We start from the raw sequence: 23,590 nt of genomic DNA, 5'->3' as shown, positions 1-23,590 counted from the left end.
TGTGAACCGCAAAACTCACAGCTCGATGGCTAGCATCGAGCCAGTTTGAAGGCTCGAATCGAGCCGGCTTGACAAATGTTTGACACAGTTACTCTTCCTTAGTTTTTATTAGTCGTAGATAATTTTAGACCTGGATCCCAGAAGGATAAGACATAACTTACTCTGATGGATGATACCATAGGTTATTAGTAGTGCCTCGTGTACTTAGAATACCTGCGAATTTGTGTAGCTCTAAGTGTGAAATCTGGTCAGGTACCAGAAACCAAAGTGGACTAAAAATAAGTCTTACTTTACTTATTTTCAAATGGCTAATATTTATATATAAATTGTAGATTATTGTTCTGAACTAGTATCATGTAGTGTAAGACACTTTTCAATGACCAAAACTATTGTCAGACGTTTTAAATGCCGTCGCCCATGGACACTCGCAACTTCAGAAGAGCTGCAGGTGCGTTGCCGGCCTTTTAAGAGGGTATACGCTCTTTTCTTGAAGGTTTGCAGGTCGTATCGGTCCGGAAATACTGCTGGTGACAGTTCATACAGACAGACAGACAGACGGACAGGCTGAAATATCTTTGTTATCGAGTCCCGTTTTTACCCTTTGGGTAAGGAAACAGGGGAAAATTGATTTGTGTAATACTAAAAACAAAATGGTTTTTCTCCTATTTCCTATTATCAAAGTACGCGGCGAGCGCGTAACCGCCACTGTACAAGGCGCGCTGATAATATGAATGTTATTTTAATATCCTTTACGTCGATATTCGTAATGACAGACATCGACCTGCTTATTTTAGGGACTACTGGGCCTTAAGGGCTCAACCTCTTTAAAATATATTATACTGACACAGGGTAAATTTTTTGTTGCGATTGATAATACAAGAAAATGCTGTTTGAAATTACATTTTGATCTTTGAAATGACATTTTCTAAAAATGATACCTAGCTAGATCGATTTGTCGCCCCCGAAACCCCCTATATGAAAATCGTTGGAGCCGCTCGTTTAAAGACATAAGGTAACCATTGTATTACGAAAGTCACAGCAGCGTTATCGCAATAGAACAAAACTACCTCTAGAAGTATTAGGTCGTCTGTGTCAGCACTAGTATAGCTCTTGGCTCCTTCTAGACCTCCACGCGTGCGGAGAATGTAGTGTGACCCCCGTACGACCCCCGATATCTGCTATCGCGGACTTTGGATCCCGTAGCCGGTAGTCGGTACGCGCTGACACTCAGGTGACCACTCGCATAGTGATTATTGAGCACTAAGCACCGACCTGCAGACTGCAGACTGCACACAATATGTACCCTAATGTAAATCTACTAAAAACATTTTCATGTAAAAAAAGGTTGCCAAGATGAGAACATATTATAGTTCGTGGTGTCAAAAAGTAGTGAGATCTCAATATGTAGAGCCAAGTTTCTAACCTTTGGCGTTGTTCAGTCAAAGGGCTAGTTGTTTGATTGAACGGCTATTTAAACCAGTTGGCTGCGACATAGATACCCAACTAGGTGGGACGACGATCTCCGTTTAGTTGCGGGTCCATGTTGGATGCGAGTAGCAGGAGATCGGTCATCTTGGCGTTCATTGAGTTGGCACCTGACATAATTACTTACTGAAAAATAATGCGAATTATATCTCCTGACAAGTGATAACAATCCAGTAGATGATAGGAGTTAGGACCCTGTGTAACCTTCCCCTGGACCTGCTCGAGTAGGGTATACGCTGTCGACCCTCGCTGACGGCGGCTGGTGTTGCAGATGTCAGTGGGGCTCCAAAGGCGCGTGCCGGCGCTGGACGAGGGGGGCGGCGGCGTGCCGTCGGCGTGGAAGTCCAGCGAGCCGCCCTTCCCGTCGTTCGCGCCGCCCGCCGGCTCGCCCGCCGGCCCGGCGTTCGCCGCCTCCCCCGCGCCCTCTACGCCCGGCCCCGGCCCGGGCTTCGCGGGGCCCTACGCGGCGGCAGGCCCTTTCGGCAGCCCCTCGGCGAGGCCCGGCTCGGGCGGGGGCTTTCCCCCGGGGCCCCCGCAGCAGGCGCACTTCCCCGGCCCCGGGTTCGCGCCGCCCGGCTCGCCCTTCCACCCGCACCCCCCACATCCGCCGATGCCTCCTCATCCACACATGATGGCGCCGCTACCACCTCCAGTTGATAGGTAAGAGTTCTTAACATTACTCCTAGACCTAAGTTTGATGACCTTTGTATGTTTTGCATAAAACTTAAAAGCAAATTAATGTGTTTTATCTAGATTAATACAATATATCGACGACCAGTTACAAATGTTCATCGTGAGACGTGTCACGTGACTCAGAGTTCAGGAGAAGACAATATTAATTATTAATGTAGAATCTGATTTTATACGTGATACCGTAATGGACCTGTCGCTATTCTCTACTGTTCACAGTTCACACATTCTTGTCCAATCATTTACGTTTTCAAATTAAAAATAAACACAATGTTAAATAAATATTTATATTCGTCTAATTACTAATAAATTATTGTAGAATGTTTTCTTTATAACTTTTAGCTAACGTTTGTCACAACTCAAGATTGAAGAATTATTAAAATATGTTGACGGATAAATCGCAATAAATGTGTAATCGCTGCGTTGCTGGTTGTTTAAGTTGCTTGATGCTTCTCTTGCTGCAATAAAATAATGAAGTCATAGCAATAAAACACTTTTTAATAATGTACACAATAATAAGTGCCACCGCTGCCACCATGTTAAGGTCGGTTCAAATTAGACCTCACTGTGACTTTGGTTTTAAAAGAGACATTCCCCAGTAATGGATGAATTGTATGTCGTGGCACGATATCATCTATGTAGATGTACGTTATTGACGCGCCCTATATTATACCAAAGTAACACACGTAAAATTACTCAGCTCTCCACAATTAGTATCAATATCAATTATTATTATGTGAAACTAGGTGTTGCCCGCCGATTTCCCCAAATTCCGTCAAAAACGGTCCGCTTGATAAAGAGAAAGGTTAAAAAACACTCCTTTAAAAAATGTATCTTTCAACCCTTAGACTGGGTTGCACCAACTAACTTTAACTGTAACTCTAGCTAACCACAGAATAGATAATAGTACAAGTACTTTAACTTTAACTACAATGCAAAATGTCAATGTCAAATCTTTGGTTAAAGTTAAATATGGCGTCCTTACTTCCGCCCATACGTGAATTTCTCCGGTTAAAGTTAAGGTTAAAGTTATAGCTAAAGGACGCCCATATTTAACTATAAAAATAACTTTAACTTTAACCACGCCTCCAACCTTAGAAGTTAAAGTTCTTGACTGGGCGGCCAGCGGCTAACCCGGTGCGGTACGAACTACGAACCCTCTACCCTTGTCCCTTGTAAACTGACAGCTCCAGCGGCCTCGGTGTAGGGATGCCCTATTTGCTTTGATGCATAATTTAAATAATCTAGAGCAGTGGTTCATAACCGGTGGTCTGCGAACATTCGGAGGACAAGGGAGGTATTCTAAGTGCGAAGCGATCGTAAACAAAATATGACGAGACGTGATGAGATGTCGAGTCGACACAATGCGTTTGCATTCGTCCGCGCCACAAGTCCGAACAACCTTTATAATTATTTTATTTATATTTAGGTATATTACCAAAACCAAATAAATTGTCCCTGGCAAATCAGAAATAATTTGATAAGATGGTCCCTAATACCTAAAAGGTTAAGAACCACTGATTCAGAGGAGAGTTTCGCGCCTAACAATGACACCACCCGAGCTGCGGTCAGCGGGTAACCCCGGAATGCTTGTTGAGTTGGGACTTGGGACTATAATAATAATATGACCCGTGCGGGCCGTGATGCGGAGCAGAGAGGAGTCAGAGCAATGAATATGGAACTCTACGTTTGTGTAGAGCTAAAACAGAGTGTCTGTCAGGCGTCCTCATCTCAGGCGAGTTTTGTAAAGTATCAGATAAGGACAAGAGATTACGTATTTGAATCTTTCTATGAATAAGATGATCAGTGTTCTGAATTTTCACCGGCAAACCAGTTTTCGGAACCAGTAAATCGCGGTGCATTGGTCACTCCTGTCAAGTCCTGTCACCTGTGCCGCTGTGACAGTGACAGCTGCTACTGTGACCTTGTCCAGCCTGCAAGTGGCTCAGGAGTCAAGCCTATTATACTAATTATGATCCTTCATTAGCCTTGACGAATAATAATAATTTACATATTTTCTGGCATTAGAAGTCATATAACTATCACTTGTTGTTCTTTTCATAAATTTATAAATAACCATGAAAATAGTAAATAAAACATTTCAAGATCATTTTCAGATCTTTGAATTGGAATTGAATTTTAATTTTATAAAACACCCACAAAAGTTAGCTGCGAGACGGTAAAAATCGCAAAAATTATCCTCCCAGTAATACTACTTGTGTGTGTTTGACTTGCCTATGTGTGCGTAAGCTCAAGCTATAAACCGCGTCTGTGTGTATACAAATAAATGTAGGTGAACGCTGTGTAGTAGGTATTATATACTATATAATATTTTGTGCCGAAGCCTTTGTACACTCGCCGTAACAAGTGATAAGTAAGTACTTAATTATACATATTTTGAAATGTTGTATGTTCTTTCATCTGGATAGGTATTATAAGCATCGATGTAAATAGTTAGATATAAACGTTATAATTCTATGATTAAAAGTAGTTTAATTTTATCTAGCTTACTGCAATGACGAATAGCGAATAGCTGTTGTTACTACACATAGGTCATAGCTGTTATTAGCAGTAGGTATGGTACATGAAATTAACTCGAAAACTTTTTAAGAACTTTTAACTTTTTTATTTTTAACCGACTTCCAAAAAGGAGGAGGTTATAATATTATGTTCGTCTGTTTATATATGTTTTGTATTTTCAACCATAACTTCGCCGTTTGTGGACCGATTTTCATGATTCTTTTGTTGTTGTACAGGGTTGAATCCGAGTTTGGTACTATGTTCACAAAAGTGGTGATCTGATGATGGGATCCGTGAGGAATCGAGGGGACTCATTGAAATTTGTATGGAAACATATAGTTATTTCGATTTTTTCAAAGCATTCGAGGCAAATGCCATGCCAAAAAAAAAAAGAAAGTAAGATTTCGCACCAAGTTATACCCTGGATCCGAAGGTAGTAGGTACCTAACATAACTTTTGAATCCTTATAAATACAGGTTAGGGGATTTCGGCGTTGTTCAAACAACTGAAAGCATAAGCCAACACATCAATTTGATTGATCATCATCATCACAACCATAATTATACCATGAGTCATCACATTATAATTTATAACCCAATTATTGGTACTTTTCGTGATATTTTGCATCGAAGCAGATGTATTTGATGATTATTTCGCTTTTTGTAAACCAATTTTCAAAATTCTTGTATTGTTGTATAGGATATGATCTTAATTTTGTTAAACAATTACGAAGGTAGACACCTTCGTATGAAATTTCTCTTATTGGCACTCAACAGAACTCCTGAACCTTTAAAGATAAAAGTTTGGAAATTGCAGCATCGCTTAGATAACTGCAAGCATTTACCACAATGTAGTGGTTATCTACGCATAAAGTCCTTGTCTTGTAGATAACTAAAAAGAGTAAAATTATTATTTTTTAACAAAAAATTTAGCCAGACTTCCAAGGAAAAAACAATATTCTTAAAATGACCTAAAAAGTATGAAATAATTTTTATTATTCATTAGTGCCTTTTTCAAAATTCGGCAAAATCTCAACGAATTCTGTACTCAATTTTTATTCTTTTGAAGTCGGTACTGGGTAAGTTCTATGTCAAGTATCTCAGTTCTGGGCTGGTACCGACTTCAAAAGTTCAAACGCATGAAAATTGAGTACCTACTTACAGAATTCGTTGAGATTTAGTTGAAGTTTGTAAAAAGCACTAATGAATAATAAGAATTATTTCATACTTTTTAGGTCATTTTAAGAATACTAGAGATCGCCCAATGGTCGAAATTCGACCTTAGTTTCAACGACATTAAGACTAAAAATATTGAATTCATCATATTTTTTTCAACTTTTGTCTCTGGGACTCAGCTGATCTCAGACTGGCCGTGTAAGCATTGTCTAATAGTATCTAAGATTCAATAAAAAAACTATAATCCATTTTCAATTTGTCACCTTGTTGTCAACGTTGTCAACAGACTTCAACCATAAATAAAAGAGTATAATTCGTATGTATAGGCTTGTCACTCAAAAATCTGTCATTTTTCCTAGTGTGTGTGTTGTTGTGTGTGTAATGTTTTATTTGTTAAAAAAATGTATAATAAAAGCATAATTTCAAAATAATATTAGCTCGATGCACTCCTTCACCATATAAACTACTATATAAACTGCAAAATTTCATTCATCTACGTTTCCCCATTTTTCGTCAAAAGGGATACAAAGTTTATATATATATATATGTTTATATATTATATATATGTGTGTTTTTTCCTTGGAAGTCGGGTTAAATTTTTTGTTATTATTTTTTAAGCATCAGTTGCTATTGCCTCCATAGTTTGAGACCTAGTCTAGATAATATTATCTTTGTGCTCCTAAAGTACAATCAGAAACTTCAGATATCAATAATAGCAATAATTTATATGACGCAGGTAGTATTTTAGGTTTTTAGAATTGTTATCTTTGAGCTAGTGTAAATAAAATCCATCTGAATTTGGGTCTTATTTGATTCCCTAAAATAAAAAGTTAGCTCACCGTATAGGGATTTATATTTTTTTAATATACATATTATCATATTATGTAATACACTAATGTGAACTTTTTGCTGTAACAAACTTCTAGATCTCTTTTTCCACTACAGAGCCTTGCTCGTGGGGTTTGTGGTTGAGTTTTTTTTTTTTTCAAATCATTTTTTTTTTGACTTCGCACTAAGTCTAAACTCCGATTTTTAATTCAAGATAAAAAAAAGCTACTACAGATACGTCACTGTCAAAGGTGTCAAAGTGACTTATGTCATTGTCAAGTGAATATTTCAGGTTTCGCCAACCTTTTCGCAATATGTAACTTTATTTATTATTGGCATTACTGGTCAACATAATGATTAAACAAGGTTTTCGTCAAATAATTTTTATTGATACAAGCTTTTATATTAATATTAATGGTTTTTACTAGAACCCAGATGATACTCTTACATCTTAGTCTAAATAGGACGTCTTTTATGTTTGAATAGCATTCGTCCCTCTCGCACTTACATAGTTTACAGAATAGGGCAAATGCTGCCGTAAAACATATAAGACATCATTTTATCATTTTAATATTAAGGGAAAGAGATTCGGAAAGGTTAAAATAAAATCACTTTTCATACGTATTGTTTACTCTTCTTCACTATCTTCCGAAAAAAATGGCGGCGATAAGATAACGACCATTAAAGCGAGCTACACACAATTTTTCTGCAATTTTGTAAATTAGGTACATGTATATTTAAATTATATTAAGTATGTTACTTTAGCCTGTAAATTATTGCACCAAATGTTATGAATACCTGAAGTGATACCAGTAAAATACCAGGTATACTACCAAAAATTACAGATGTTTAAGATTTCATTAGGGCGTTTTGTATTTATGTAAAATAAAATAACTCAGGTTACTTAAATTTCAAATAAATATCATTTCATTTCATTTCATTTCTTATTTAAATCATCTGATTAAAATTACTAATAATTAAAATTATCTAAGCCTTGTTTTTTTTTAGAAAAAAGGAATATACTCTTGCACAAATATTTTATAGCAGTGGCAATATTGTAGTAGTTTTTTTGATCTTGAATTAAAAATCGGAGTTTAGAGAAAACTTTTGGGGCTCATACTTCTGAAATCTGATCTCATTCAAAAGCATTAATCTAGATACTAAAATAATTGTAGTCGGCATTCCAAGATTTTCTTACATACCTCTCGTGTTTTGACTTCCTTGCATTTTATTTGCTGCATTTGATTTTTAAATAAAACGATTTATTATTTAATTAAGTTGCGGTTGTGTTGGCGACAGTACGCGCCCACCCCGAGCACCACCTACCTATCCACCGCTACGTACCGCGGCACCGCTAGGCCAGCATACCGTGAGCTACCGCGCCCCTCGCCCGTGCCCGCTGTTCCGTACTCGCCGGCCGCGGACGCTGACGTTGCGGAGCTCAGCCGCCGCTGGTTGCCGTACATAACCAAAGACTATAGACCACTCGGTCGCTCGAGTGTCGTCTGCCCGCGCTCCGATCAAAATCATTCAAAATGCTTTGACGTTTTCTTGATTTTTTTTTAATTTTCACTTGCATGCTGCAATGGAGTTCTCCGTGTAAGCCGTTGGGGCGCAATTTTTTTTTTTACATAATATTAATAGTGTTGATTTTTCTCATACATGTTTGAAGAGTAGTGTACCTTTTAGGCCTGGAGATGGTGACACAAAATTCTTGGTCATTTGTACCAAGCTGGCGGTTCTACAGGGGTATGATTACGTAAAGGCAAAAAGGAAAATGATGGTTATAGCGCTCGCACTGGCAGCCCAAACGCGTGGGCGGATAAATGACTAACGATTTGTTCCACAAAAATGCTTGTATTTTCAGATAGTCGAAAAAAATAAGTAGGCGGTAGTGTAATGCCATACTTCTCGGGTGTGGCTTGCAGCCCGCCATACCGAAGCGAATACGTTAATTTTAATAAAAAAATTGAACCATTTGTACCAGGCTAATTTTTGCATAGCTAATCATCGTCGAGTAGCCTTTTTGAAAAGGTTTTTCTTGGTTTTTACGTGTTTATTAACTTAATTTATTTAGGCTACATTGTTTTGAGTTGATTTCGAGTAGTTTTACTAAGTTTTAACCTGAAAATGGCAGGTAAGCGATTTTTTTATTCAGATGTTGCAAACCTTTTGCAGGTTTCAAAGTTAGAAAAATGAGTATATTAAATAGATTTGGGTTTCCGATGTAAATTATATGCTCGTAGATAAAATTAAAGAAGTTCGTTGTTAAGTTATTTTAACCGATTTCCAAAAACGAGGAGGATACGTTCGGCTGTGGATATTTTTTATGTGTGTTCAACGATTACTCCGCCGTTTGTAAACCGATTTTGAAAATTTTTCTTTTGTTGTATGGGGTATTTGTTCCGATTGATCCGGTTCCGAGTTGATACCATGTTCACAAAAGTGGTGGTCTGATGATGGGAACCATTAGTAAATAAAAAAATATATATGAACTAGCCAATTCCATACATAAATAGTAAGTAGATATAATATTATATCGATTTTCGATAAATTTTATAAGCACGATAATTGGGTTCTAACTTCTAGTAATAAAGCTTATAGATACAAGACCACTTTTAAGACGTCGTGGACTACATCAGTAAGAAGACATCCCTCCACTTGAGGGTCGAGCGTCTGCAGTCTCGCCACAAGGTCAACTTCAGTTCCTTTGTGGTGAGAGTACCGACGCATCTTCTCCCGACCTTTGAAGCGGAGGAATTCTGGCCGACTGATGTGGTTTACCGAAGGTTCCGGGGGAGACTCCGGAATGAAGCGCGCGTCACGTCGCCGTTAATTCGTGATAATGTGTAGTTGTTAAGTTTATATAATTTTTAGGGTTCCGTACCTCAAAAGGAAAAAACGGAACCCTTATAGGATCACTTTGTTGTCCGTCTGTCCGTCCGTCCGTCTGTCAAGACCCTTTTTCTCAGGAACGCGTGGAGGTATGAAGCTGAAATTTATATCAATTACTCAGGTCTACTGTCCCTTGAAGCTGTGAAAAAATCAAACTTCTAAGCCAACGCAATCAAAAGATACAGCCGTTTATGCCGCAAATTTTCGACACTTGCAAGGGAATCAAAACCTACAGGGTGCTTCCCGTGAACTCAGAATCTTGAAATTTGGTACGAAGCAACGTCTTATAGCATAGATAAAGGAAAAATTACGAAAACCATAAATTTTTAGTTACATCACATAATATATTTTTTTTAATAATTTTAAACTTACTACCCATTTCCTCATAAACGCGTAGAGGTATTAAATTGAAATTCATACCAAATACTCAGGTCTATAATACCTTTAAGCTATCGGAACCCTCGGTGCGCGAGTCCGACTCGCACTTGGCCGGTTTTTTTATGTATGTTAGTCATTAAGGTATATATTGTATGGGCCTACGTAGCCTGATTTAAATAAATAAATAAAATAAAAATAAAATAAATTTAACCGCAGGGAAGCGTTTTATTCCTATGGATAAGGAAGTTTGCGGAAACAGCTAGTTAGAAATATTTTCGTAAGAAACAACTTAGATTAAAACAAAAATCGTTAGTAGATTAGTAATACTTTGATGTCAACGCAAGTATTTTTCTACATTATTGTTTAAAAAAAATTGCGAGAACTTGAAGTCTAAAATAATATGGAATAATATGGGCTCCCAATATTACTTCTTTATTTTCTTAAAAGTTTACTACTAAAAAGCCCGGCCGCACATTATCCGAATTTCTGATCAGAAAAATACATTTTGACACGTCAGAATTCTGATAGTATGCGGGGTCCACAATAAAATGTATGAACAGAGTGCGTTCCGGTGGGGGTCCGGCGGGCGTACGGCCAGGCTAAAAAAGAAAACAGCCCCTACTTTTTTCAATTCACGGAATATTCAGAAACGAAGCCTATAGGCTTGTTTTACGTGGAAAATTAAGACGGTTTTGTTCGGAGTAGAACCTTCTAAAGTGTAATTTGAAGGAGATACAATCGCTTTCTAAATGACACGGCTCACGTGTCATACGCCACACGTTAAAAACCCATAAGATGCGGCTGCCGTATAATCCGCAATGAATGGACCTTCTAAAAAAGGTTGACGGCCCCTACTTTTTTTCAATTCACAGAATATTCAGAGGCGAAGCCTATAGACTTGTTCTACGTGGAAAATTAAGATGATTTTGTTCAGAGTAGAACCTTCTAAAGTGTAATTTGAGGGCGATACAAGCGTTTTTTAAATGACACGGCTCACGTGTTATACGCCACACGTTAAAAACATGTATGACACGGCTCCCGTGTCATCCGCACTGAATCGGTTAAGCTGATTGCGGTGCCTATACCACCGGTTCGGGAACTATACCGGCGAGAAGAACCGGTAATAGATGACATATTTTCAATAGTTATTTTTTGTGTTTAAACTTTAAACATTCATCTAAGCAGTTATTTAATGTGATTAACTTATTAGTTATTATATTAGTTGTTACATACCATGTCGAATTTACAATGTAATTTGTAACATTAAATAATTTTGTACACTGATAACACTGTAGTTGTGTATTAATAGTGGCCAGCTTTTTAACGAGATAAATTATGTGCTAATTTATTAAAAAATAGCAACTTAATAGTGTGATTTAAAGTCTAAATAAGATGTTAAAGTATTAAAAGCCCAGTTAAGTTTCTAATGAGCGACGAAATATCAATTAAAATATATTGTCACTCGTCACTCGTGAGTCGTGAGATAACAAAAGAATTATTGGTGGTGGACTCGGGCGAAAGTTGTGGACTCCATCACAGTCAGCTCATAAAGTCGGCCTCGGCCATTTGAGCGGTTAAACTCGTCGACCTTATTGCTATAGGAATAAGGGATAGGGAGATATCGGTGGTTAGTGGTTACTACACGCGCTTCATTCACAAGGGCACAGGGATACACCCGCGCGCGGCACGCACCCTTATTAATAATAATTCCCCCGTCCCTCTCGCACCCGCGCCGCACCCCGCTCGCCGTCTCACTCGTCATGCAAATGAAAAATCAATGGTGCACTTGTCTCCTTCTAGTCTTGTACTGTTTAATCGCTCAAAATTTTGTACGTGCCTTCTTGGGTGACGTGATAGGTCGGTGGACTTTGTGAATTTTTGTCGATTTATCAGTCATCTTTGTAATAAATAATAATTGTACTTAACATTGTAAAGGTCGGTCGTCGTTGTCCCATGAAAAATTCCAAAGTAAATGAGTTATTAATTATAGTTTTAAAATAGTTTTGAAGAAATTACGATTACCGAAAACTAATTATTAAATAGGTACCTACTTGTACATTCTAACTAGAGTCAAGTTTACCATTTGGATTTTGGGCTCATTTGCGCAGGTCTGGGTTATAGTTAAGGGTTGACTTAAACTTATTAATGACAGGGTTAAAAATTAAAAGTCATGTTAGAGACACTAATTACTATCATAATAAATATGTAATAGTTTACGTATGTAGACGTAACTTACCTCTGCCGTTGTTTTATAATAGGTTCGCAGCCATGTGACTAAACATACGTCATCCAACTTGAATGAATTTACATTTTAAATTAGAAAATTAAAAGAAATATTATGTAGTTTCCATTGAAGTGACTTTCGATGGCGTTGCAATCATACGTAATACGTATTGTTAAAGCCAATTAGGTTGCGTTTGACGTTTCTTGAGAAAACCGTTGTAGTTTGATAGCTAGGAATGGACTAGATCAGAGGTTTATTATTTTGTCTACCGCCAACTTTAAGAACAAATTATATTTTAGCGCCCCCCTTGATTTAATTTAAAATACCTCTAGATGAAATAATTAATAAGTAAATCACCCCCAAGCCTCTACACAACGCCCCCATTTTTTTCTGGGTCCCACACCGTCCCCCCTTCAGACCTTCAGCGCCCAGCGACTTTGGGAAAGGCTGGACTAGATCAAGCGAAGGATAAAACTGAATTCATGTTGCATTAATAAAAAATAAAATTGTAGAATACGACGAGCTTTACATAATATGTTAATCCTGGATTCCCTGATTCCGTAGGCCAGCAGTTTAGCCGCTACGAGGGCACGAGGGCAGCCGCAGAGGGTACACAATAACACAACTATGTCATACACTGCCAAAATCTTTACCGCCTTTTGGCTTCGCCGTAAATGGGTAAACATAGGAGGATCTGCCCTCTGCTCTCTGCGTTTTAGCGGTCGGCAGCCACTCGCGGTGCCCCGTGCATAATTTGAGGTGGCAGACCGCCAGATATGTTGTTAATTAAACATATAAATAGACGAGATAAACACGCGAGACCATTCTTACACATTTTTGTCACTATCAAAATAGTTGGGCTAAAATTGGCAGAGTACTGAAATTGTCTTCTATAAATAACTTGGTTTAATTAAACCGAATTGTAAATATGTGATAACTGATAAATATCGGCGTTTATGGTGCTACGGTTAAGATTGAAATTGTCTTCCTAACGTAACGTTTTTTTTAAATTTATTAGAGTCAACAAACAGTAACCAAAGTACATATTCCTTAAAAGAGTATACAAATCAATCTTATTAACTGTGGTACCAACAACGTTATATTCTAATCTATACTTAATATTATAATTGGGAAGAGTTTGTTTGTTTGTTTGTTTGAACGCGCTAATCTCAGGAACTACTGGTCCGATTTGAAAAATTCTTTCAGTGTTAGATAGCCCATTAGTCGAAGAAGGTTATACGCTATTTTTTATCACGCTAAGACTAATACGAGTGAAGAAATAGAGGAAAATGTGGAAAAAACGGGGGAAATTATATGAAAGGGCCTATTTGAACGTGCTAATCTCAGGAACTACTTATCCGATTTGAAAAATTCTTTAAATGTTAGATAGCCCATTCATTGAGGTAAGCTGTAGGCTATACTTTATCACGCTAAGACTAATAGGAGCGAAGAAATAGAGGAAAATGTGGAAAAAACGGGGGAAATTATATGAGAGGGCTTATATGAACGCGCTAATCTCAGGAACTACTTATCCGATTTGAAAAATTCTTTCAATGTTAGATAGCCCATTCATTGAGGTAGGCTGTAGGCTATATTTTATCACGCTAAGACTAATTGAAACTAAGAAATAGAGAAAAATGTGGAAAAAACGTGGGAAATTATTTGAAAGGGCTTATTTGAACGCGCTAATCTCAGCAACTACTGGTCCGATTTAAAAAAAAATGTCAGTGTTAGATAGCCCATTTATCGAGGGAGACTATATGCTATATTTTATCACGCTATGACTAATAAGAGCGAAGAAATAGATAAAAATGTGAAAAAAAAAACGGGGGAATTATATGGAATTTTTTATTATCTTATGAACTACTGCAACAATTTTTATGTTATTTGGCAAACATGAAGAATAGACCACGTGAAGGGACATAGGCTATTTTTTGCTGCAAAATGTACGGTTGCGTGAAATTCCTAAATTACGCAAGCGAAGCGCGATTACGCGCGGAACATCTATTTAAATAATAAAATCTTAGGAAAGTCAATTCTGTATATTGAATATTTTTATACAATAAAATATAATAAGTACTTGCGATGCGATCTACTATGCTAACGCGGACGAAGTCGCGGGCAACAGCTAGTGACAAATAAATAATAATGTTTAGAACTTTAGATGGATGATGCTACGCCACGTATTCATAATTATTAATAAAGAATTATTATTTTTATACAAATAATAAATATCTTTCGATACTACGAATACGTGGCTACCATATGGTAGGTGGGTCTGCTAACCTCATCAGTCCTCTCAGCATGCTGATGGATGTTTCTAGTTATTTCTGGACCTTTAGCCATCACGCTTTCTTTATCGCTTCTTTAGGGAGATCGCAGACGACAGACTTTTTGTGCGATCGCACATAAAGTCTGTCGTCTGCGATCTCCCTGTAGAATCGCCGAACAAAAAGTCTGTCGTCTGCGATCTCCCTTATTGTAGAATCGCCGAACAAAAATACAGTATAGAATTGACATAGACGTTCCATAATAATATTATGATTTATGAAGTCGACGTTCGACTTATATCATGTCAATTCCATTCGTTTTGATCTGGCGTTTACGACGATTACGGCGATTCCGTAAAGTTCTCGGTTGTAATTTGTAAAAGCAGTAGGAAAAAGTTAAGTTAGCTCCAAAAGTCTCTTACTGGCTCCAAAACCTAACAGTGGAAGAAAAAGAAATTTACAAGGACATTGACACAATACATAAATAACTGTTAAAAAAGGAATAAGTAATTGAATTTTAGAAGAAAACTGCGTACGTGCCAAAGGACACGGTTCCAACTACGTTGTGAGAAAAACGATTTTGTTTCTGAACGGTCTGTACATTTAAACTGATACCTAGTTTATAACCTCGAAGTAATCTCCATACTGAATTTCATCAGAATCGTTTCAGCGGTTAGTGCGTGAAGACTGAAGAGGTAAGAGACATGCGGAAAGTGACATGCTGCAGGGAAAGATAAGACTTTCGGTTATTTAAAGAAAACGCAATTTCCCAGCAGTGAGCGAAGTAGCGAAATGATGATGATGAATAACATTGGTATGTCTGTTCGTGGCATTGAAGCACCTAAACTGGTGGGTTAATTTTGATTTTTTTTTGCCTTTTTTCAAATCAGAAATTGCGAATTAAACCAGACGCGTTTTACTTTATTTCCTGTCGATGAGATTACTAATTTAAATACAATGACGACTTCTCGGGACTTGGAACTCGGAAGTAATAGCACTAGTCACAACTCACACGATTAGCGATAAAGAAAAACGTCGCGGCTGCGGCGGGCGACGACATAATGATAATAAATATTAAATTTGCTACATTCGATAGCGAAGTTGCGATGCGTTAAAGGCCTGATAGACATACGAACTTAAAGCACGCGGGTTTTAAGTTCGCGAACTTACTCGGCTCGACCTCGGTGACACACGAGAATGGCTCACACTGGATTATCATGACGGATGACCCCAGGGCCCAGGCTCGCGGCTCGCAGTCTTGCCAGACGTACGACCCGAGACGAGATACGAGTAAGGCGCTTTGCAGACGACGGGGCGAGGCGGGCCGGTCAATTTCGCTGCGTACGCCCGTCGATGTTTGCGGCTGCCCGCGCTGCGTACACAAAGCACACGCCGTCTGCGTTACTGCATGTAAACTGGTTTGTGTGATCCACGGCGGGCAGCCGCGGACATGCGCCGCCAGTGCCCACTGCCCGCCGGGCACCAGCGGCGCGGTCTTTTTTGCCCGCCGTGTGCGTTGGTAATATAGGATTCCCTTTGTGTGCTATCGTTCGCGGCGAAATCGACCGGTCCGCCCCGCCCAGTCGTCTGCAAAGCGCCTAAAATTCAAGGACGGCAATCTTTAAGTACGCGGTTTTTAGGTGACACACAGGCGATTAAGATCGTCGAGCCATAAGTGCGCGTAAGTACCTACTTACTCGCACGTCTGTCACCCGTTTTATACATTTTTAGGGTTCCGTAGCCAAATGGCAAAAAACGGAACCCTTATAGATTCGTCATGCCTGTCTGTCTGTCCGTCCGTATGTCGCAGCCACTTTTCTCCGAAACTATAAGAGTAGTAGTAGTAGCAGTAGTATACTATTGAAACTTGGTAAGTAGATGTAGTCTGTGAACCGCATTAAGACTTTGATACAAAAATAGAAAAAATAATAAATATTTTAGGGGTCCCCAATCCCCATAGGTACAATTGAAACAAAAAAAATTGTTTCATGATGAGTTTAAAATATATCAGTAGTCAGTGGTAAATGGTTATGTAGCTTAGTTAAATCTTGAAAGTTAGTCAGAAACATATTACCTTCCGTTAGGTTTCACGGATGAGAAGGTTTAACTGCGAGTACTGCGACTCGCGAACGGTACTCTCGATTTCTCAAATCTTTACAATATAAAAAAGTCGGCCAAGTGCGAGTTGCGACTCGCTCACTAAGGGCTCGTTGGGGTTCTGGAGCAAAAATAGACCAAAAATTTTTTTTATAGGAGCCCCCCTTAAATGTAATTACTCAATTTAATATTTAGAATTTTTTGTAATAGCGGCAACGGAAATACACAATCTGTGAAATTTTTAGCGGTTATTGAGATACAGCCTCGCTTGAGAGGGACAGACGGACATCCTCACGACCACATTACGCCATCTGTGGCGATCCTTGGAAGAATGTACAGCATCATGGAGGCCGGTATCTAGAGTTGTGCGCACTTGATCAGACCATCTAATAGGGCTTCGGCCTCTTGGGCGACGACCGTCAACTTTGCCTATAACCACAAGCTGTCCGAGGTTAAATATGGTCATCCTTTCTTGCGATGTGACCAAAGAAATCCAAAACTCTACGTAGGCATGTCGACGACAGTCTTGTTTTTTTTATCTTTAAGTCACTAAGGATGGAGAAGTTGGTACGAAAGGCGGTCCATGGTATTTGGAGCATTTTTCGCCAGCATCACATCTCGAAGGCGTCAATTCGATCGCGATCCGCATTCTTTTGAGTCCACGTCTCCGCTCCGTAGGTACATATGGAGAAGACTAAGGACTGGACAAGTTTGATTTTTGTATTTCGTGAGATGTTACGATCTTTCCATATTTTTTGGAGCTGCGACATTGCATTCTTGGCCATACCTATACGTCTTCTGATCTTCTTTTCACATGATCCTGTGTTGTTGATGTTGGATACTTGGATCCCAGGTACCTATACAAAGTCGGAGACTACTTTAAAATCATACAGGTCAGGACGGACAGATAACGAAGTACATATTAATAGTAGGGTCCCGTTTTTACCTCTTGGGTACGGAACCCTAAAAGTGTGACAACTTGCAACCCTAAATCCAGAGCACTGAGCACATTATTGGCTAATTTGTTTACAATCAGTTGCTGTTGTTGGCAAACTGACAAACGTCTTTAAAATAAAAAAAGTTAATTTCGAATTTTGAAATTTGGAATTCCGTAAGGTCGTTACGTACTCACGAACACAAGTAATTGTCTCAATACGTGTAGCGGAGACACTGCGGCTGTGTGCGTGTTGTAGATACTGTGACTGCATAGCTTTGATCCTCGTTTTTTTTCAACTATCGGAGGTGGGATAAAGTTCTAACTTCTATAATATTAAAAACGGTATTTAATGTTAATTAATTACAGGATTTAAGTCATATCAATCACTTAGCTTACAGACGTTTGAAGAAGGTGTCAATTTTTATTGTGAGGCCATTACCTTTAATTGTTTTTAAACAACAAATGTTATTAACAGAGCGACAGCTTGAAAAAATATATTATGATGAAGTCTTTGATGTGATGTGAAGTGTTCGGTCAGCGCAGCGGTGCACCGCGCCCTACTGCCCTATATCCAACAACAGAACTTTTTTGACGACGATTATGTAAATGTTACGTTTCATAGGTATTATGATGAAGGAGGTCAAAGAGTAGCAGAAGTGAGTAGTAACACCACAACATAGTTAACAAATAATAATAGTTGGTAAAGAGATCGCAATTTTGGCATTGTTTAAAATTATAAATCGAATATAATTAAAAAACAATGCTCACAGCTCAATAAAAGTAAAAGCTACTTAGACTTAGTGAATGACTGTATTGAAATATGTAATTGACAGATAGCGTAAGTGTAATGCCATATAAAAATATGTGTGGTGCATTATTATTTATTTTATTTTACTTTTTCGCATTTATAATATTAGTATAGATTATGTGCACACTGCACAGCTGTTTTTGGGTATTTTGATTAATTAAGGGCCGCGCTACACCGGAATGGCAGCGGCGAGGCGAGCACTTTCAGCGCTGCCATTCCGGTGTAGCGCGGCCGTAAGAGGGGTACCACTTACCAGGGTTTTAGAAAAGTTTTTAAATTTGACACCAATTTTGTTGACATCGCGCGCTATAAATTGAAGTCCACGCGGACGAAGTCGCGGGCAACAGCTAGTTATGAATAAAAACAATATATAATAAATTAGGTATGATTAGTTCTGTTACAATAATGAAGTAAAAATAAAACGCCATCTGTTTTCATATATTAGAATTAAAATGTTGATTGCATTGATAATATATTTTCTTGATGGAATATAGACCAACACGGTACACTCGAACTCCTTTATTTTAGAGCGCCTTCTGTTGTCAACTTGTCACATAATATATTAGAAATGCAGTAGGAGTTCTATAAGATAAGAAAGATTGATTATTATTATACCAAGTGATAATATTATTAAACATAATATTCTAACGTATTAAAAATTATAAACAAAAACATAATAACTAATAAGTATGATTAGTTCTATGTTACAATGAAGTAAAAAATAAAACGACATCTGTTGAATCGTATTAGAACTAATATGTTCATTGCATCGATATATTTCTGGATTTTGTATAATTTTTTTTATATTTAAGATTTTTGAAATATTATTTTAATACACATCCAAGACCCAGGAACATTGAAAATTTTTGTTCCGCCTGCGGGACTCGAACCCAGGATCCCCGGGATGAGCGCTGGCCACGCGCAATGCGAATTAATTTTCATCGATATTTTCATGGAAATAAGATATTTTCCCACATCAAAATGTAGCCTATGTCCTTTCTCAGACTCTAGAATAATTGTGTACAAGATTTCATTGCAATCGGTTCAGTAGTTTTGGCGTGAAAGCGAGACAGACAGACAGACAGAGATACAGAGATTTATAATATTAGTATGGATTATAATGTACATATTGTATACATCTTGATTCTTGCGGCTTGCCCTCTATTATCTATACATATATCTATGATCTTGCCTTCAGATAATAGTAATACACATTATTGTTATTCTAACCTTTGAATATCCAACTTGTCTAACAATAGTAAGGTAAACTTCCACAAGCCCGGTTTTCGAGACGTCTCTGTAATACAAACAAACATTATTTATGTTATTATGACTTATGATATATGTGTCATTTATAAACATGTCAAAAAGATCATAATCATATGGTCGCGTTTTACTATATCTAGCTTAACTTTACGCGCACACACACACTTTATTGTCTTCACGCTCACATGCCCGCTCGCGCACACAGCCGCGTTCACCTGTGTGAGTGAGTTCAACACGCTTGAACGGTCCAGCGGTAGAGGGTGGCAACTGAGATATGTTAAAAAAGTTACAAACTTACGGACATAGTTTTCAAGTTGAAACTCGACACTACGAGAGTTTTTTTTTGCTTTAGCGAAATAAATTAGGAGTTAGATTGTCAATATATAAACTAAATTAGACGTTTTTCACATTAACAAATTTTCATCTTTTTGGTTATACTTTTTAAAAAAGCCATTCAATCACACGAATCTGACACGCGCACAATAGGTTTCGCACCATTATATAATAGAGCAAAATAGGCTGTTAACAAATTGACTTTTTGTATGGCAATCAGCCTTAAAATAATATTATGTACTTAATTTAAATTTTTAATTATTAAAGTTCAAATACAGTTAAATATTAGCTAAAAGCCGAGCTTTGTGAGGGCTCGCGTCCTTTTTTGCGTGGTAATCTGGGAGCACGGTAGTGCTCCAGCCAAGCTATTTAGCAAAGGCACGGCCGTACCATACATTTCTCGAAGCGGTTCGCAGCTTTTTCACACCCCCTTTATCTTCGATGTTAACAAAGCTAGGTATTTAGAATTTCGGTGACTAGGAGCAAGTATTAAAACTAGCTTAACCTCGAAATTACATAACATTTGGATAAATAGTTTAATAGTTACAGATGATCAAAGTTACTACATTTTGTCACTCACTGACTGACAGATCATCAAAATTCTAAGGTACTTCTAGCAGACTTAGAACCTTGAAATTTGGCAACAAGGTAGGTCGTTATCCACAATGAAAGGAAAAAGTATGAAAATGGCCAAGTGCGAGTCGGACTGGCGTACATAGGGTTCCGTACCGTAAATTTGTATGGGAGCCCCCCTTAAATCACAAGTTTATGTACTTTTTATTACTTATTATTAAAGTGGAAATACAATTAAGTATTTTCTGAAATTTTCAAAAACCTTACTGTTACCATTATGGATATAGAGCAAAAAAGGCCAAAAAAACGTGTTTGTTTTATGAGACCCCCCATTTATCATTTATTTTATTTTAGTTGGACTATTAGCTTTTATAGCGACAACAAAAGTACATAATTTGTAAAAAAATTAAATATCTAGCTATTGCGGTTCTCGAGATCTAGCCTCGTGACACACGGACGGACGACAGACAGACAGCGAAGTCTAGACTCATTAGGAATAGGCTCCCGTTTTCATCCTTTGGGCAAGGAAACCTAAAAACTGAAAAGTATAATATAACTTTATTAAATAAAAGAAACGATTTTTATGTTTGTGGCTTTGCAAGAACATTAATAATGAGTTTCGACTTCATAATAATAATTATTTTACGTACAAAAGGAAAAATAGTGAACAAAGTTAACAATGAAACTATGATAATTAAACTCGATTAAATCTCAAATCAGAACTGCGAATTACGATGTACACTCCATATTCGCTCGATAGATGGTGTAGCACTCCCTTTATATCGCGGTATCGCTTGTTTGCGGAGTACTTATAATTATTATGGTTTAAAAAAATCCGGAATAGGTCGTAATACTCAATCGAAAGTAACATCGATGCACGAATAACCTCCTGAAAGTTTAAAAGTTGTTGGTCTATCCTCATAGAATTTGTACTTTGTAAAAGTACCTACCTGCTATTATCAATTAATTTTACGACCTAGAATATATACCTAAAGATGTGCTAAGCTAAGTAGGTACAGAAAAGTTTTAACGTGACCTGAAAAGAAAAGAAACCTTAAAAAAAGAAATGAAATCCCACCAAAACATTAAATGTAAAAAGGAGCCAAGCAAAATATTGCATAGCCATGCAATATATCTATCGTAAAAAGTTTTCAGATCACATTCAAGCCAAGCCTTCAACTTATTTTGTAATTTAAATCAACATTCAGTGAATTTATCAATAGTTTTCTTTATTTTATAATTATTATAGTGGCTTGGCAATGAGCACTAGAGAAATAATCAGCGACTGATTGGATTTATTGGGTACCATCGTCCACATGCGTCATTACATACTAAAAAACACTTTACGCTTGCCGTTTGTGTAAGTATGAACTACCCAAAATATGAAGTTTTATATTTGTTTTTCTTGTTTTAGTGTGGAGCCCTCTAGTAATAAGTTATTTTTTTATGAAATAAGGGCGCAGACGCAAACGGGACACCTGATGGAAAGCAACTTCCGTCGCCCATGGAGACTCGCAGCATCAGAAGAGCTGTAGTGCGTTGCCGGCCTTTTAAGAGGGAATAGGGTAATGGGGGAGGGTAATGAAGGGAAAAGGGTAGGGGATTGGGCCTCCGTGACGAAACCCAGCGTAAGCGCTGTTTCACGCCGGTTTTCTGCGAGCCCGTGGTATTTCTCCGGTCGAGCCTGCCCATTCGTGCCGAAGCATGGCTCTCCCACGTAAAATTTTAAAAATAAAAAAAAGTTATTGTTTGTAATATTTAATGCAATAAATAATTTATTTATGCTATATTTTTTCACTCGATAGTCGATGCGAAATAACAGTCGACGCGAGCGGTGCGGTGCGAACCGATAATTCACGATGGCGCAATTTTAGTAAAATATATCAAAGAAAATAGCACGAAGTATGCTGTGACATCAAAATTAGTATTTTAATGAAATTAATAGAAAATAGCATTAATACCCATACACAATGTTCAGATTGTGGGATATAAGTTACTGATTACTTACTGATTAGTGATCACCTTTTGCTAATATTGGTATCAAGCAAAAAACAGGCGCGGTCGCAGCCTGAAGTTTTGGAAGGGGTCACTCACTGTTAAGAGCCCTCGAGACGGTCAAACGGTTTGATTCAAACACGTAAATTTTAGTTTGACTCAAACCATTTTGATCGTTACAAAGTTAGTTTGAACGGTTTGTCAAACATTTACGTGTTTGAAGCTCGTTTGATGAAATTTCATATTTTTGTTGTTTTTGACGCGCCGTTTGATCGTGTTCCGATGTGTTGAACAAACTCGGCTTAGTTTAGTACTGGATTTTGAAGTTTGAGAGCATCTTGTCTACATCACACACGTCTAATTATGGCGGCGTACCGAACCAAATGCGCAATGCCGTTTGACAACCGTTCAAATCGACATCAAATGGTTTCATCAAACACGTAAGGTTTGAATAAAACCGTTTGATTGTCTCGGCCCTTTAGGATAGCTAGAACTTAGAAGGATAACTAGAAATTTGGCAAGATTTTGAGATTTTTCAATTTGACCTTAGATTTTGCGGGGGTCATGACTCATGTCTCCTGTGACCCGAGACCGAGAAATTGGTTCTTCAAAATAAATTGCAATAGTTTTCATTTTTGTGTAATCGAACTCGCAACTACCTTCAAAATTTTTCGTCGTCTCGAGTCGAAAGTCGTAAGTCCCAAAGTCGAAAGTCGTAAATCCCAAAAATGTGAATAGGAAAAAATATTAGGTTTGGATTGGACTATTCCAAACCTAATATTTTTTCCTAAACATTCAGAAAAATCAAAAATATTCTATTAAGATTAATTATGATAAAGGGAACTTTATCATAATTAATCTTAATAGAATGTTTTTGATTTTTCACATGTGCTCTTCTCCATACATCCCGTTGTACTAATAATAATAAATGTTGTGAGTGTAGTCGCCTCGCTTCGTATATGTGTGGGTATGATGCTTCGTTTACATTCAATTATATCAAAAAGAGCAGTTCTCTACATTTTACTAATCAGCGTTCTAATACTAATTACTTAATTAAAATTATAATTGAATACATACAATATACATATTTATTATTACTTTTTTATGCGTCAGAAT

The 23,590-nt window shown here is 37.7% G+C and overlaps 1 protein-coding gene across 2 annotated transcripts in view; it reads left to right on the top strand.

Annotated features, from left to right (window-relative positions):
• Nucleotides 1-23,590, top strand: part of LOC121725675 (LIM domain-binding protein 2) — a 58,564-nt gene that overhangs the window by 10,461 nt on the left and 24,513 nt on the right. For both annotated transcript variants that reach the window (XM_042112723.1, XM_042112724.1), the window contains exon 2: nucleotides 1,757-2,145. In XM_042112723.1, coding sequence (XP_041968657.1) covers nucleotides 1,757-2,145 — 389 coding nt within the window. The remainder of the gene's footprint in view (nucleotides 1-1,756; nucleotides 2,146-23,590) is intronic.

This window comes from Aricia agestis, chromosome 3 (assembly GCF_905147365.1).
Source record: "Aricia agestis chromosome 3, ilAriAges1.1, whole genome shotgun sequence".
In the NCBI taxonomy this organism is placed as follows: Eukaryota; Metazoa; Arthropoda; class Insecta; order Lepidoptera; family Lycaenidae; genus Aricia; species Aricia agestis.
The sequence above is the reverse complement of the archived record's forward strand: the minus strand, read 5'-3'. Positions and strand labels throughout refer to the sequence as shown.